The sequence below is a fragment of the Mastigoproctus giganteus genome, chromosome 9 (assembly GCF_048544385.1).
Source record: "Mastigoproctus giganteus isolate SK-2022 chromosome 9, ASM4854438v1, whole genome shotgun sequence".
In the NCBI taxonomy this organism is placed as follows: domain Eukaryota; kingdom Metazoa; phylum Arthropoda; class Arachnida; order Uropygi; family Thelyphonidae; genus Mastigoproctus; species Mastigoproctus giganteus.
In genome coordinates, this window is record NC_143583.1 from 148963248 (window position 1) to 148977443 (window position 14196).

The following is a 14196-nucleotide window of genomic DNA, read 5'->3' on the forward strand; positions in this document are numbered from 1 at the left end:
AAGGAAAAGAAGAAAGGAAATGTTGCAGATCATCCCATTTTGCATTCTTGTAATTCCAAACAACATGAAGTTGAGAATGGCCACAAGAGAAAGGCTCCACTGAAGAAGGGACCATCACCAATTTGTGATCTCTGGTGCCTAGAGGACCACTCACCTGAATATCAGTTCCATCCGTGTGACTAGGAAATGGTTACTGCTGGAGTTGTAAAACACTGTTAACACCACCAAGGAAAATTACCTCATAATTATGTTTGGAAAGTTGAACTGGAGAAAGAACAGTTTCAACAAGAGAAAATCAAAGAGTTCAAAGTGATTAGTGGAGTTGGGAGAAGGATAGAGGCAACAGATAAATTTGACAGAATGTAGTAGCAACAGTAGTAGTAATAGTAGCAGTAGTTTCCTCAATCTAAGAAATGCACTGTGTTCTTTCTGCAGCAGTGTAAGTTTGTTTCTGTTTACACTAAAGGTGGCACTTCAGAAATCAATAACAGATGAGTAGGAAATCAGTCTGACTATTTTTATCACTGTCAATACATGTTGACTATAGTGATTATATTTACAAGCATTTAAGGCTGTGAATCAAAATTTTATTTACCCTGTGTGGATTTCTGTATAAACAGTATGTATTTCACTGTGTAAAATATCTACATCTCTTTGGAAGGAACATCTCATAATGTCCACATATTTTATCCAATCGAAAATGGAGATTAGCCAAATGAAAGTGAGGTAACTCGCAAAGTAAACCAAAACATTCTTCTAGTACATTCCATGAACTGTTGTTAAGTTTCTGGCTCAAAGCAGTGTACCACACTTAATCAACAGTAGCAATCCAAAAAAGGAAGGCTTCTCCCATTTGCATCATATTTATTGTGCTAGCAGCTCAAGAAGGAAATTTCCATCCTGCAAAATAATGCCATTCACACACTGTATAGTGTTGCTGCCGAGGTTAGTAACCATTATATGGTTGATCAGGTGATTTCATCATTCCAATACACTACAGACTTCACCAAGAATCCAACTATATTTCAATAGAAGTTTAAACCTTTTAAATAGCATTAAATTATTAAAATCAGCATTGTTGATCAAATAAATTACACACTGTAAACATCCCCAAATAGAATTCTCAAGTGCAACAGAATGCCTGCATTTGTATTCATGCAAGCGTGCCCCCCTCCCCCCACACACATTTAATCTTTTAAAAAATAAATAATAATTAAAAGTAGGAAAAGTGTCCCAGATCAGACTAATTTGTTATTTGGTTTTTTTTTTTTAGGAGCATTAGCAACTAAGGCCATATTGCTCCGGGATATGCGGTGGTCATTCCCTGACCTTTCCGCATCCCCCGTATTTGGTGGGGACGGGCTCGAACCCCGGTCTAATCAAGAAGCATGTGCTATGCACTGCTGATCCTTCCCACCTGGCTACGGAAGCGCCTATCATCAGATTAATGCCATCAAATTATTGATTAAACATTATATCAGTCTGTAAAATAATTAGAACCGTATATATAAAGTACAATACTGTACAATAAAAGCATTCCAAAAGAGCCCTAAGGCCAAAAGAATAAAAGTTTATTAAGTACAATAAAAGCATTCAAGATGAGCCTTTAGGCCAATAGAGAAAATATAAGATACAAATTCAGCATAAGGATTTAGAATAAAAGTATCAGAATTAGAATAAAAGTACTCCCAGTGAGCCATGAGGCCAAAAAGAACTGATGAAGGCTAAGATAGCCTGAGTTGATTTAATGTGTTATACCCTGCAAAATAATTAATAATAAAATAAAATTAAAATAATGATGATGAGGCAAATTATTGATAATAAGATACACTGAATTTTATGTTGATGAGGACAGCATATCTGATGTACTAGAAGCTATTTTACTTTACTTTTTGCTTTCTGCTTCTTAATTTTGCTATTCTTACTCTTACTTCCTTTTTGCCTTATTAACATAAGCCCTTTCTTTTTAACTACTAAATAACTGAAATATTTTCTTTTTTCATTGTCAAACAGTTTAAATCATTTCCTTTACACTGGTAAATAGCTTAATGTCCTAAATATTTAGGACATTAAGCTTAATAAGCTTAAGTAAATGGCTTAATTTATAAATATTTAAATATTTTTTCACTGGAAATAGCTCAAATCCTTCTCATCCCACATGTAATTTATTGTTGGCTCCCATTTTCTGTATTATTTGCTTCACTGCTATATGTCAGGCTAACTGTTATTCTGCCAGATTGCTGCTAAATTTGAATATAGCTGCATATATATAATTTTATATATATATAAAATTATATTTGGTCCTTGAGGTTGTCACAGACATTCTCTCAGATATGCCAGACAAGCTGTACTTGCTACCTGGGAGTCTAAAACGCTGATGGAACTGATATTCGGATGACACTCAAGTCAAGTGGACCCAATTTCGGCGAAGTCCGGACGGTCTGTGACAGCCAAATCCTCTGCTTGCACCTTCACGATGGTGGGGCTGTTAGTAATCCTGGGTATAACCTCCATGCACAAGTACATGGTGGGTAACCACCCAGGTGTGAACCAACGTAAGCAGGGGTCGAGGTGTGGCGCCCACACCACATGGAGGAACGCCGCCCTTCTATGTTACCAGGCAGTACTAGGTGGTAGATCACCGGTTGACGACTCTCATCAACCGGTGAAATACCACCACTTTGCGTATTGGAGGCTTGAAGTGGTGGAACCCATGTTTAGTCTCTAGAGCTAAGTTCCGGTCAACCCTTCCCTATCTCTTCCATCATGCAGTATGATTGATGACTTTTGAGGTTATGATGAACGTCATGGCAAGATCCAATATTCCTTACATTTCGAGGGTACAGCTCTAAAACTGTGTTCGAAGGCCGGCCTCTAGTTAGTAACACTGAACTGAACCTATTGGTAACTCTCCAGGAGGCTTCCAGATCAGCTAGTGTATAATGTTGCTACCTCTACTCTGCCAGATAGTGACTGGAGGGAGTCCGAGTAGTGTGTATGTGGGGAGCATTGTCGAGGCCACGTTATGTCAAGGATCTGGGTATATTCTTACCACATGTACGCCATATCCAAAAATTTCATTACTTCATACAACATGTCCCACCTACTTTTTCTTACTATTGAATATACCATGAATTGTCAAACTAATAGAGCAAGCTTATCTGCGAAAAGATCTAAACCTCCCAAGGACTTCCTAATTCATTTCACAAATATACGTGGTCTCAATTCTGATCTCAACGATGTCCATTTGCACTTGCAGTCTGCCAAACCCCATGTACTTTTCTGACAGAATCTCAGTTATCATCAGTAGTTGATTCATCTACTGCTCATCTCAGATGCCCAAATTATTCGCTGCATGATTCCTTTCGCCTCAAAGGTGGTACTTGTGCATATGTCCGTTCTGATATTCCCTGTCAGAGACTTGACAATTTGGAATCTCCTCTCTTTGATCTTCTCAGGCTTAAAATCTCTCTACCTCATTGTGCCACATTCATCTGTTGTCTCTACCGTTCTCCCAACTCCACTAATCACTTGGATTTTTTTTTTTTTTTTTTTTTGATTTGGTAGTTGGCGCATCGGCTTCTGTGGCCATATTGCACCTCCCAAGGTTTTTGCAGTACTTTGATCCAAGCCCGAGGCAGGAATCGAACCCGCGACCTTTGGGTTGCCGGGCAGGTACTTTACCCACTCGGCTAGCCCGGTCGGCTTAATCACTTGGAGCTCTTTGACTTCCTCTCTTTGCAACTTGACTTTCTCCAGTCCAACTTTCCTAACAATGAGGTAATTTTCCTTGGTGATTTTAATGTTCATTCCAGCTGGCTTCCGTTTTCTAGTCACACCGACCCAGCAGGTTGAGATGCTGAGGCTTTTGCAATTACTAATGACCTTGCACAGATTGTTCATTTACCTACAAGAATACCCGACAATCCTAATCATACAACCAATACGCTTGATCATTTTCTCACAAACAACCCTTCTAAGTACACAGTCGAAGTGAGAGGTCCTTTAGGCACTTCAGATCACAACTTGGTGGTTGTCTCTTCTCCAATGGAACCTTTATCTCATGGCTATTCCCAACCTCGTGTTGTTTAGCATTACAAGAATGCAAAATGGGATGACCTGCGAGACTTCTTTTCTTCTTTTCCTTGGTCGAATTACTGTTTCAAAACTTCTGATGTCAACGTTTGCTCAGATCGTGTCAGTGAAATTATTCTTGCAGGAATGGAATCCTTTTTCGAACACGCCACTTTAAAATCTCGTCCTTTATCTAAACCTTGGTTTTCCAATAAATGGCTGTCCAAGAGAAGAATGTTGCATATCGTAATTGGCTTGTTTCTAATTCTTCAGTTTCATTTTCTGCCTACACCAAAGCTCGCAAAAATTGTAAAGCAGTTATTAATCAGTCCAAAGTAGAGTTTGGAACAGACTAAGAGTAGAAAACTTGCTTCTTGCCCTAATGGTAGCCGAGCATTCTGGTCTCTTGCCAAAGCTATTGGCCGCAACTTTTACCCATCTCTACACCCACCTCTGTCCAAACCAGATGGTTCTGTTGTCACTTCAGCCAAGGATAAAGCTGACCTGCTAGCATCCCATTTTTCTTCCAGCTCATGTATTAATGATCTTGGTAAAACACCTCCCACCATTCCCAACACACTCCATTCAATGCCTCCTGTGGTCTTCCGTCAAAAGGATATCAGAAGGATTTTGATGAATCTTGATGCTAAGAAAGCTCCAGGTCCTGATGGTATGTCTCCACTTGTTCTCAAAACCTGTGCTCCTGAACTTACTCCTATTCTTTGCCGCCTTTTTTCACTTTCTTATTCCAAAGGTGTTTTTCCTTCTGCTTTGAAATTTGCTCATATCCAGCCAGTTCCTAAAAAGGTGACAAATCCCTCCCATCCAATTATCGTCCCATTGCAATTACTTCTGCTCTTTCTAAAGTAATGGAGAAATCAATTAACCGCCAACTCTTAAACTACCGAGAAACCATCCTTCTGATCAAAGATCGCCAGTATGGATTTCGTCAGTGTCGATCCACTGGTAATATTTTGGCTTATGTTACCCATTTATGGACTAATTCCATGGAAAGGTTCGGTGAAACACAAGTAGTTGCTCTTGACACCTCAAAGGCTTTTGATCGTGTTTGGCATAAAGGTCTTCTAAACAAGCTTCCATCTTATGGTTTGCCAACTGTTTTTAGTAATTGTTTATCCAGTTTTCTCTCTGATCGCTCACCGAGGGTGATGGTAAATGGCTCTCTGTCTTCTAACTTCTCCACTAATGTCAGTGTCCCCCAAAGTTCAGTTCTTTCCCCCACTCTTTTCCTCTTGTATATTAATGACCTTCTTCCATTGACTGGAAATCCTATCCATAGTTTTGCCGATGATAGCACATTGCATTTCACTTTCCATTTTGAGAAACCTTATCCTGCTCAATCAACTTCAACTTCTCGAAAATCTGCTACCAATTCCTTAAATGCCGATCTTCAGGTAATTCTCCAGTGCGGCAAAGACAACTTAGTTGATTTCAACCCTTCTAAAACTCAGTCTTGTCTTATGTCTCGCAAAAAGGATTCTTTTGCTCCTATGCTTATCTTTAGTGACACTCCGATTTCTAGGCAAAATGATATATCTCTTTTGGGGATTACCCTGACTTCTAATCTCTCTTGGCACAAGCACATTACAAATATTGCTTCCTCTGCATCTAAAAAACTTGGTTTTCTCTTTCGCTCTCGGCATTACTTTTCTTCCAAACAGCTGCTCACTCTGTATAAATCACAAATCCGCCCTGCCATGGAATAATGTTCCCACATCTGGGGTGGTGCCCCCAGATGTGGGAACATTATTCCATTATTTTTATTGCTGCTAAGAACAGAAGTACTTCCATGGGCGCTGTTCTTCTGAATTGGCTTCTATAATTCCTGCTCTCTCTTTCAAAACAGTCCAAACGTGTGCCGCCACCAGCCAACATCCATTTACTGTACAACTTCCAAGCCATAGAACCAACTTTTCATCTTCCTCATTTATTCATTCAACTGCCGTTTTCTGGAACAACCTTCCTTCATACGTATTTCCTGAAAATTACAATCTACAGAAGTTCAAGTCCAATGTCAACAAATATCTTCTTTCGTCTTCTCAACCTCCAACCCAAGCACGGTACTAAGTACTATAGGTTCTAATACCTCTCGTGTTTGGGGTTCACATAAAAAAAAAAAAAAAAAAAAATAGTAAATAAATTTTATGAATTTGAAGTACTGAACAAATCATCAAATGCAAATATCAGAGACATGGTGTCACACAGATATAGTGGATTCAGAATTTAAATGAGGAGTAGAAAGTATGCAGAAAAGAGAGATAGATAGGATTGGGGGGGGGGGGGATTATGCCCTTGGTTAAGAAGAACAAAATCTAAGACAGTGCATCCAGTGGACATGGGTGAACAATGCAATGTTGAATCAGTTTAGTGTGATATAAACATTGGAGAAACAAAAATGAGGTTAGGGATAAGTTATAGGCATAATCACTGATGAGTATAACAAACACCTGCATGCATTAAAAGGCCCACTAGGTGGCAATTTTCACAATGTATTGATGTGGAATTTACTTGATGTCAAAGGCAAAAAAAGGGCTTTTAATTTTGTAAAGGTGACTAGAGGTATTAGACAGTTTTTAAATTATATGCAATGGTACCAATTAATGAAGTTACCAACAGAAAATTCAAAGTGGGAGGCATCGAGGCATCTTATTATAGAAACTGCTAGACCTTTTTATACCAGCTACGAGATACTGTTCAAGATATTGTTTGCTGCCACGAGTCAAATCAGATGAACTGATTTGACTCATGACAGCAAAGAAAAATGGATGGAATGCATATAAATTTTCAGGTGATCATGACAGGTGAGCTGCGATCATGTTGGTGACAGGTGACATTTTCAGGTGACAGGTGAGCTGTCATCATGTTGGTGACTAATTTCAGTGTGTAACATCATTTATAAGAGTGTCCGCTATGTTATTACTCTCTACTATTGACATAGGTTTCAAGAAGGTTTGAAATTCTAGGCTCAAAGGAGAAGGTTCAACACTACCATAAACAAGTTTTCATATTTGTGGAGGGAAAAACATTCAGTGACCCTCTTATTTTCATTTATATTTTAACACTGCAAGTTTATCACTAACTCGTAGTTTATTACTAATGCAACATACAAAGGGTACTAGGAAAGTTTTGCAATATGACGCAACAATGAATCACAGGAAGCTGCTTGTTGCTGCATGTTGAGACATGTTCATACGTGCATAGTAGCCGCCGCGCCAAGTCCATGGGCTCAGTTATTCATTAGTAGTGAGAGTGTAAAGTGCTTGCGATGGCATCGTGGTCACGAAATGAGATAAGGACAGTTTTGCGGTATAATTTCGTGCGTGGTTTAACCATAGACCAGTGCTTAGAAGAAATGACACTTGCACTAGATGATGATTGTCCACATCGTACAACGATATTCAGGTGGTATAGAAAATTCCAAAGGGGAAATTTCACTCTGGAGGATTCTCAGAGGCCGGGAAGGCCACGAACGTCAGTTACGGAGGAAAACGTTACTGCTGTGAGGAAAATGCTTGACGAAAACAGGCGAGTGACCTACCAACAGATAGAGGATACTTTGGGCCTAAATGCACCAGCAATTCGTTCGATTCTGCAAGATCATTTGCACGTGAAGAAACTTTGTTCTCTCTGGGTGCCGCATCAACTGACTGAAGAGCAGATGACACGACGTGTGACTTGGTGCCGGGAGATGTTAAAAAAGTTTGATAAGGGACAATCTCGGTATGTGAACAACATCGTGACAGGTGACAAGACTTGGCTGTACTATTACGATCTGCCGACCAAGGCTCAAAACAAAGTTTGGGTCTTTGATGATGACGACACACCCGTAATTGTCAGAAAATCCTGATCTGTAAAGAAGAAAATGATAGCTGTATTTTTCAAATCAAGTGGAATTGTGGAACGTGTCGTTTTGGACACGCAGAAGACAGTCACAGCTAAGTGGTATACTGAACAATGCCTGCCTAAAGTCATTGGATCTATGAAGAACCTGCGGCCAAAGTCAAGAATGGACACCTGGTACCTCCATCACGAAAATGCTCCAGCTCACCGCGCCAAAGCCTGCACCGAATATTTGACCACGACAGGACTGAAACTTCTTGAGCACCCTCCCTACAATCCAGACCTTGCTTCCTGCGACTTTGCACTGTTCCCGCATGTGAAAATGAAGCTAAAAGGGAGGCGGTTTTCCAGTGATGAGGACCTTCTACGGGCTTGGGACAACGAGTGTGCTTTACTCCCTAGTGAAACTTGGCAGAACTGGTTTAAAGATTGGTTTCGGAGGATGAAGAGGTGTATTGAATGTAGAGGAAATTACTTTGAAAAAATTAAATAAACAAAGCTGTATTGCAAAACTTTCCTAGTACCCTTTCTATAGTTGGAGTACTGAACTTAGTTCAGTAGTATTTGTTTAAGCACTGGATTCAAAACTACCCTCAGCTTTTTTTTTGTCCCCATTAAATTTCAAATAATTGCAGCAATAGCTGACAATAACATTAATGTACATAAAAAGTATTTTTTTAAAAACAAATTTAAAATTTTATTTTTTAAATACATTTATATATCTATATATATTTTTAAATATTAAGTCTATTTCTGGTATGATAGGAAAAAAATACTGCATGTATTTCTGTAAAGTTGTTTATCAGGATCAATATGTGGGAGAGAGATCAAGCAAAATTTTACAATTAGTTATGGATGTAAAAATTTTTATTTTATTTTTATTTTATTAAATGCTAAAATAATTATGTAATAATGGGGACTTCAAAAAATCACATCAAATTATATGACTTTCATCTATAGTTTATTATTATTATTCCTTTCTTCTCCTAATGCCCCCTCCCCACAATGGGTACTGGTACCAGTTGTGTTGGGGGGAGGTGGTTGATATGTTCAGTTACTATTATTGGTCAGGGAACTCTCTGACTACCTTACAGGTGTTGAGAACCATGCTTTTCTGGAGTTCTATGTAAATATTCTCTGGCAAGCCTATTGCTGCTAAGTTCTTATGGAAGCTCTTTGATACCATAGTGGTAGTTGACACAGTGATTGGGATTGTCATTACTTGTTCCAAATGCCACATTTCTTTGACTTCCTGTCTTAGGTCTGTGTACTCCATGATCTTTTCCCTCGTAGGTTTTCTTGTGGTAGCCAAGCTACCACAAGAAAATCTGAGAGGTTTTCTTGGCTCCCTGCCTGATCAATATAGTGTTCGGCACCACTAAATCAGATAGGTATCCATTTCCTTTTTGTAGATGAGAGTTATGTCTGGTCTGTTGTGCAGGATCATCCATTTTTATGCTGCAGTTCTAATATAGTTTGTGAGCAGGGGTCTCTACTATTGCCTGGAGTTTGTACTTGTAATACAGTACACTTTCTTTGATGAACTGATATTTTTGTGCTAGCTGCTGATGTTTTATCCTGGTAACCTGGTCATGTCTATGAGTGTACTCCATCTGGATGGTAACCCCATCCCACGCTGATGTGCTGGATTGTTTCTGGGGCCAGGTGGCATCATCAACATAATTTTTCACTTCAAGGTCCTGGTCAATGCATTTTCTGTAGTTCTTGATGTTGATTACTGGGTCTTAGATGGGAAGCATGAATCCTTGGCCTTGGGGAAGAGCTCCCCACCCCACCTGCTTGTGAGCCATGCATCTGTAGCCATCTTGTCTATGTAGCCTTGGTGGAGGTCATTGTAGTGTCTACCATGGAGTGCCTTCTTCACTCACCTTTCTGTATTAGGTAATCAAAAATTACTTAATTTTTACCCTAATCAGGTCTCCTTATTGAGGTTGGGGTGTGTACCATTTGTTTACCTTCCTTATGGCTTGGTAGACTAGTTTTCTTGGCAAGTAATCCAGGAAAACTGTTTTTCCTGGAAGTAGTCGCTCAGGTTCTTAATTGCTTTCTTCTGTTGTTCAATGAGGTACGTCAGGCCAAATTGCATCCTGATGACAGTGCTGAACTCTTCAGTGATCAGGGTAGATGTTGGAATTGATTTTCAGTTGCCATGTAGAGTTTGATGTCATCCATAGACCTCAGGTGAGAGAGAGGGTGTCCAGGTTCTTCCTCTCTTCTTTTAGAGTATATCTGCCTTATTGTTGTTGTTGTAATTCAAGATTTCTTCCACTCATTTTATGGCTGGTATAAACTAATACAGAAATTAAATTTGCAGTAATTACCAATAAGTCATTAGATAATACAAACGTCTGACTAAGAAAAAGAAATAAAAATAAAACTCATCAAATTTTAGCAAAATCTTTGCTTCTCTTGATGAATAAAATTATTATTAATCATACCTGAATAAGATCTTTCAAATCTTCTATCCCTGAAATCAAAAGTTTGAATTAAAAATCATATGTATTGCTGTAAACAAAAAGCAAAACAAGAAACAAATGTAAAATTTTTATAAATTAACCGATATTTTCACAATTAGTAAAAATAAGTTTGTTGTCAATTTCCGTTCTATCAATTTTAAGAGTACAACTAATCAATGAATAGTTTCAATTCAATAAACAATCACTGAATGTTAAATTAAGTAACTATAGCAAGGAAGAAGGCAAAGCTCAGATTACAACTGTTGCATACTGTTATTACAAAATATTAAATAACAACATGTCTACTGGACAGACAATTTGAGTAGTTGAGACCCACTAATTTTTGTAAAGTCGGACAAATGCTAATCATTTATTGTAATTTTTCCTTGTAGTGGATCTGCGATCTCATTATGGATTTAAAATAAACTTTGTGGATTTTTTCCAAAAAGAATTATTAAATTTTAGAAATATTATATATTTTAAGGCAGAAGAATTCTCTTACCTGGGGTTTTCTTCAGGAACGGCTGCATCCGGGTGAGATGTAATTCGAAAGGTGTTGAAATAGCATATATCTAGGAGGGGGACGAAGGAAAAATCAAGCTTTTGTCCTAAATCCTTGCATGGGGAGTAATTATAATATAACATTTCTAAAATTCTAAGATCGCTCACTGGTGAAGACAGGATATTAGAGCTGGAAAAGGAATTAGAAAATGTGAATTGGAATATCATCGGTTTGGCTGAAACAAGAAGAAGAAAGTTTATCAAGTGGAAATCTGTTGTACACCAATTGAAACAGTGAAAGGAGTGAAGGTGGAGTTGGGTTTCTGGTCCATAAAGATTTAAAAAACAATATTTTGGAATTCAAAAGTATATCACCAAGGGTGTCAAGACTAATACTCAAGATTTCTAAGAGGTACAAGCTAAAGGTTATAATGATTTATGCACCAACATCGAGCCATGATGATGAAGAGGTTGAAGAAACGTACACCGAAATTGAGTCTTCTAGATGAGCAGAAAACCGACTACACTATTATTATGGGGGACTTCAATGCTAAGGTTGGAAAAGGACAAAACAGAACAGAAAGTGGAACTATAGGAAATTTTGGAATTGGTGAAAGAAATGAAAGAGGTGAAAGACTTGTGGAATTTGCAGAATCTCAAGGATTGTCAGTAATGAACACTTTTTTTCAAGAAAAGGGTGAACAGAAAGTGGACATGGAAGAGTCCAAATGGATTAACAACTAATGAAATCGACTTCATCCTCACTAACAGAAGATATATCATGAATGATGTTACCATACTGAATAAGGTAAATATTGGAAGTGATCACAGAATGGTAAGATGTACACTTGATATAGATAAAGGAAAGGAAAACACTGACTCCAGTAAATAATACAAAGGTCTTTGAGCTAACAAAAGAGGAGAAAAGGCAGTATGTACTGGAACTTAACTAGTTTGAGCTTCGGCAGACTGCTCACGACCAAGATATCGACGAGGAATATTACAACTTTCTGAAAGTGATAAAGTCTAAGAAACCTATAGGGAAAAGGAAATCCAAAGAAGAAAAAATTTGTCAAGAAACACTTGTTATGATGAACTGAAGGCAAAAAATGAAGAGCAAGATAAACACTGACAAGGAGAAAATTTAGTATATTGAGTTATGCAAAGCCATTAGAAAGAGACTCAGAGAGGACATAAGATTTAACACAAAAAAAGTAGACCAAGCATTAAGGGAAAACAAAGGACTTAAATCAGCAGCCATGAGCAGTAATACAGAAAGACAAATGATACTGAAACTGAAGAATAGCGATGGTGTACTTATAAACAGCAGAGAAGGCATAATTCAAATAGCAGAAGACTACTATAGAGAATTATACAAGGAGCGAGGGAATGATGCCAGCAGTGGGGAACATGGATTGCAAAGTAGCAACACATACGACATACCCGATATTCTTCCTGATGATGTAGAACATGCATTGAAGAAAATGAAGGATCGGAAAGCCCCAGGGGAAGATGAAGTTACTGTAGAGTTGTTAAAATTGAGAGGAAGATACATAACACAAAAACTGGCAAGGCTCTTCACAAAGTGCATTAGAAAAGGTGTGATGCCTAAGCAGTGGAATAATGCAATCATAGTTTTGCTGCATAAGAAAGGAGATAAATCAGAAATTGGAAATTATAGACCAATTAGCTTGTTATCCCATATCTACAAGTTGTTCACAAGGGTCATTACTAACAGATCAGAAAGAATACTTGATGAGAATCAACCGAAAGAGCAAGCTGGCTTTAGGACAGGATTCTCAACTATGGATCACCTTCACATAATATCACAGCTAATGGAGAAAGCAAATGAATATAAAACACCATTATGCCTGGCATTTGTGGATTATGAAAAGGCATTTGACTCCATACAGCATAAGGCAATGTTTTGGGCACTGGAAAGACAAGGCATAGATATTGTGATTTTGAAGAAAATATATGAGTGCTACCTCCTTTATTAGACTAGACAAAGAGAGTAGGAAATTTAAAATTGAGAAAGGAGTTCGACAACAGGTTTGTTAGTTTGTTATTTGGTTTTTAGGAGCATTAGCAACTAAGGCCATATTGCTCCGGGATATGCGGTGGTCATTCCCTGACCTTTCCGCATCTTCCGTATTTGGTGGTGACGGGCTCGAACCCCGGTCTAATCAAGAAGCGTGTGCTACGCACTGCTGCTCCTTCCCACCTGGCTACGGAGGTGCTTCGACAACAGGAGACACAATATCTCCGAAACTGTTTGCTGCTGCCCTTGAGGAAGCTTTCAGGAGATTAGACTGGTTGCAGAAAGGAGTCAATGTGAATGGAGAGTACCTAAACCATTTACGATTTGCAAATGACATTGTGGTCATTAGCCACGATCCCAAAGAATTAGAGGAAAATCTTAATCAGTTATGCACAGTTAGTAAGGATTTTGGACTAAAGATGAATATTGCTAAAACAAAAGTAAGGATGAACAAGTATACCACAGAAAGGGACATAATGATTGAAGAAGCAGTAATTGAAAAGGTGGAGTCATATACTTATCTGGAACAAGTTATTAGCTGTAATAATGATATATGGCTGGAAGTCAAGAGAAGAATACATTTTGGATGGATAGCATTCAGGAAATATAGTCACATACTGAAGAGCAATATCCCAGTTTGTCTGAAACGTAAAATAATGAACCAATGTATACTCCCCACCATGACTTATGGAAGTGAAACTTGGGCACTCACCAAAAGAATGGAAGAGAAGCTGCGAACTACACAGCAAAGAATGGAACGAATTACATTGGGAATCAGACTGTTAGATAAGAATAAAGACACATGGATTAGGCAGCAAACTGAAGTAAAGGACATTCTTTTTTTTTTTTTTTTTTTTTGTAGTTATCGGTGCATCGGCTTCTGTGGCCATAGTGCACCTCCCAAGTTTTTTTGCAGTACTTTGATCCAAGCCCAAGGAGGGATTCAAACCCACAACCTTTGGGTTGCCAGGCAGGCGCTTTACCCACCCGACTAGCCCGATCGGCAAAACTAAAGAACTAAAATGGTCTTGGGCAGGACACATAGCTCGAAGACATGATGATAGACAGACTAAGAAAATAACTAAATGGTACCCAAGAGGAGCTAGAAGAAAACCTGGAAGACAATGTCGGAGATGGATAGATGAAATTCACGAGTTTGTGGGTAGTAAATGGATGGCCATTGCACAAAACAGAAGGAACTGGAAAGTTGCTGGAGAGGCCTTCATCCTGCAGTGGATTGAA

At 38.5% G+C, this 14196-nt stretch overlaps 1 protein-coding gene across 9 annotated transcripts in view; it reads right to left on the reverse strand.

The window, feature by feature from the left end:
• Window positions 1–14196, reverse strand: part of Gyf (GIGYF family protein Gyf) — a 915224-nt gene that overhangs the window by 701398 nt on the left and 199630 nt on the right. For all 9 annotated transcript variants that reach the window (XM_090381591.1, XM_090381590.1, XM_090381592.1 and 6 more), the window contains one exon: window positions 10395–10423. In XM_090381591.1, the coding sequence (XP_090237717.1) occupies window positions 10395–10423 (29 nt within the window). The remainder of the gene's footprint in view (window positions 1–10394; window positions 10424–14196) is intronic.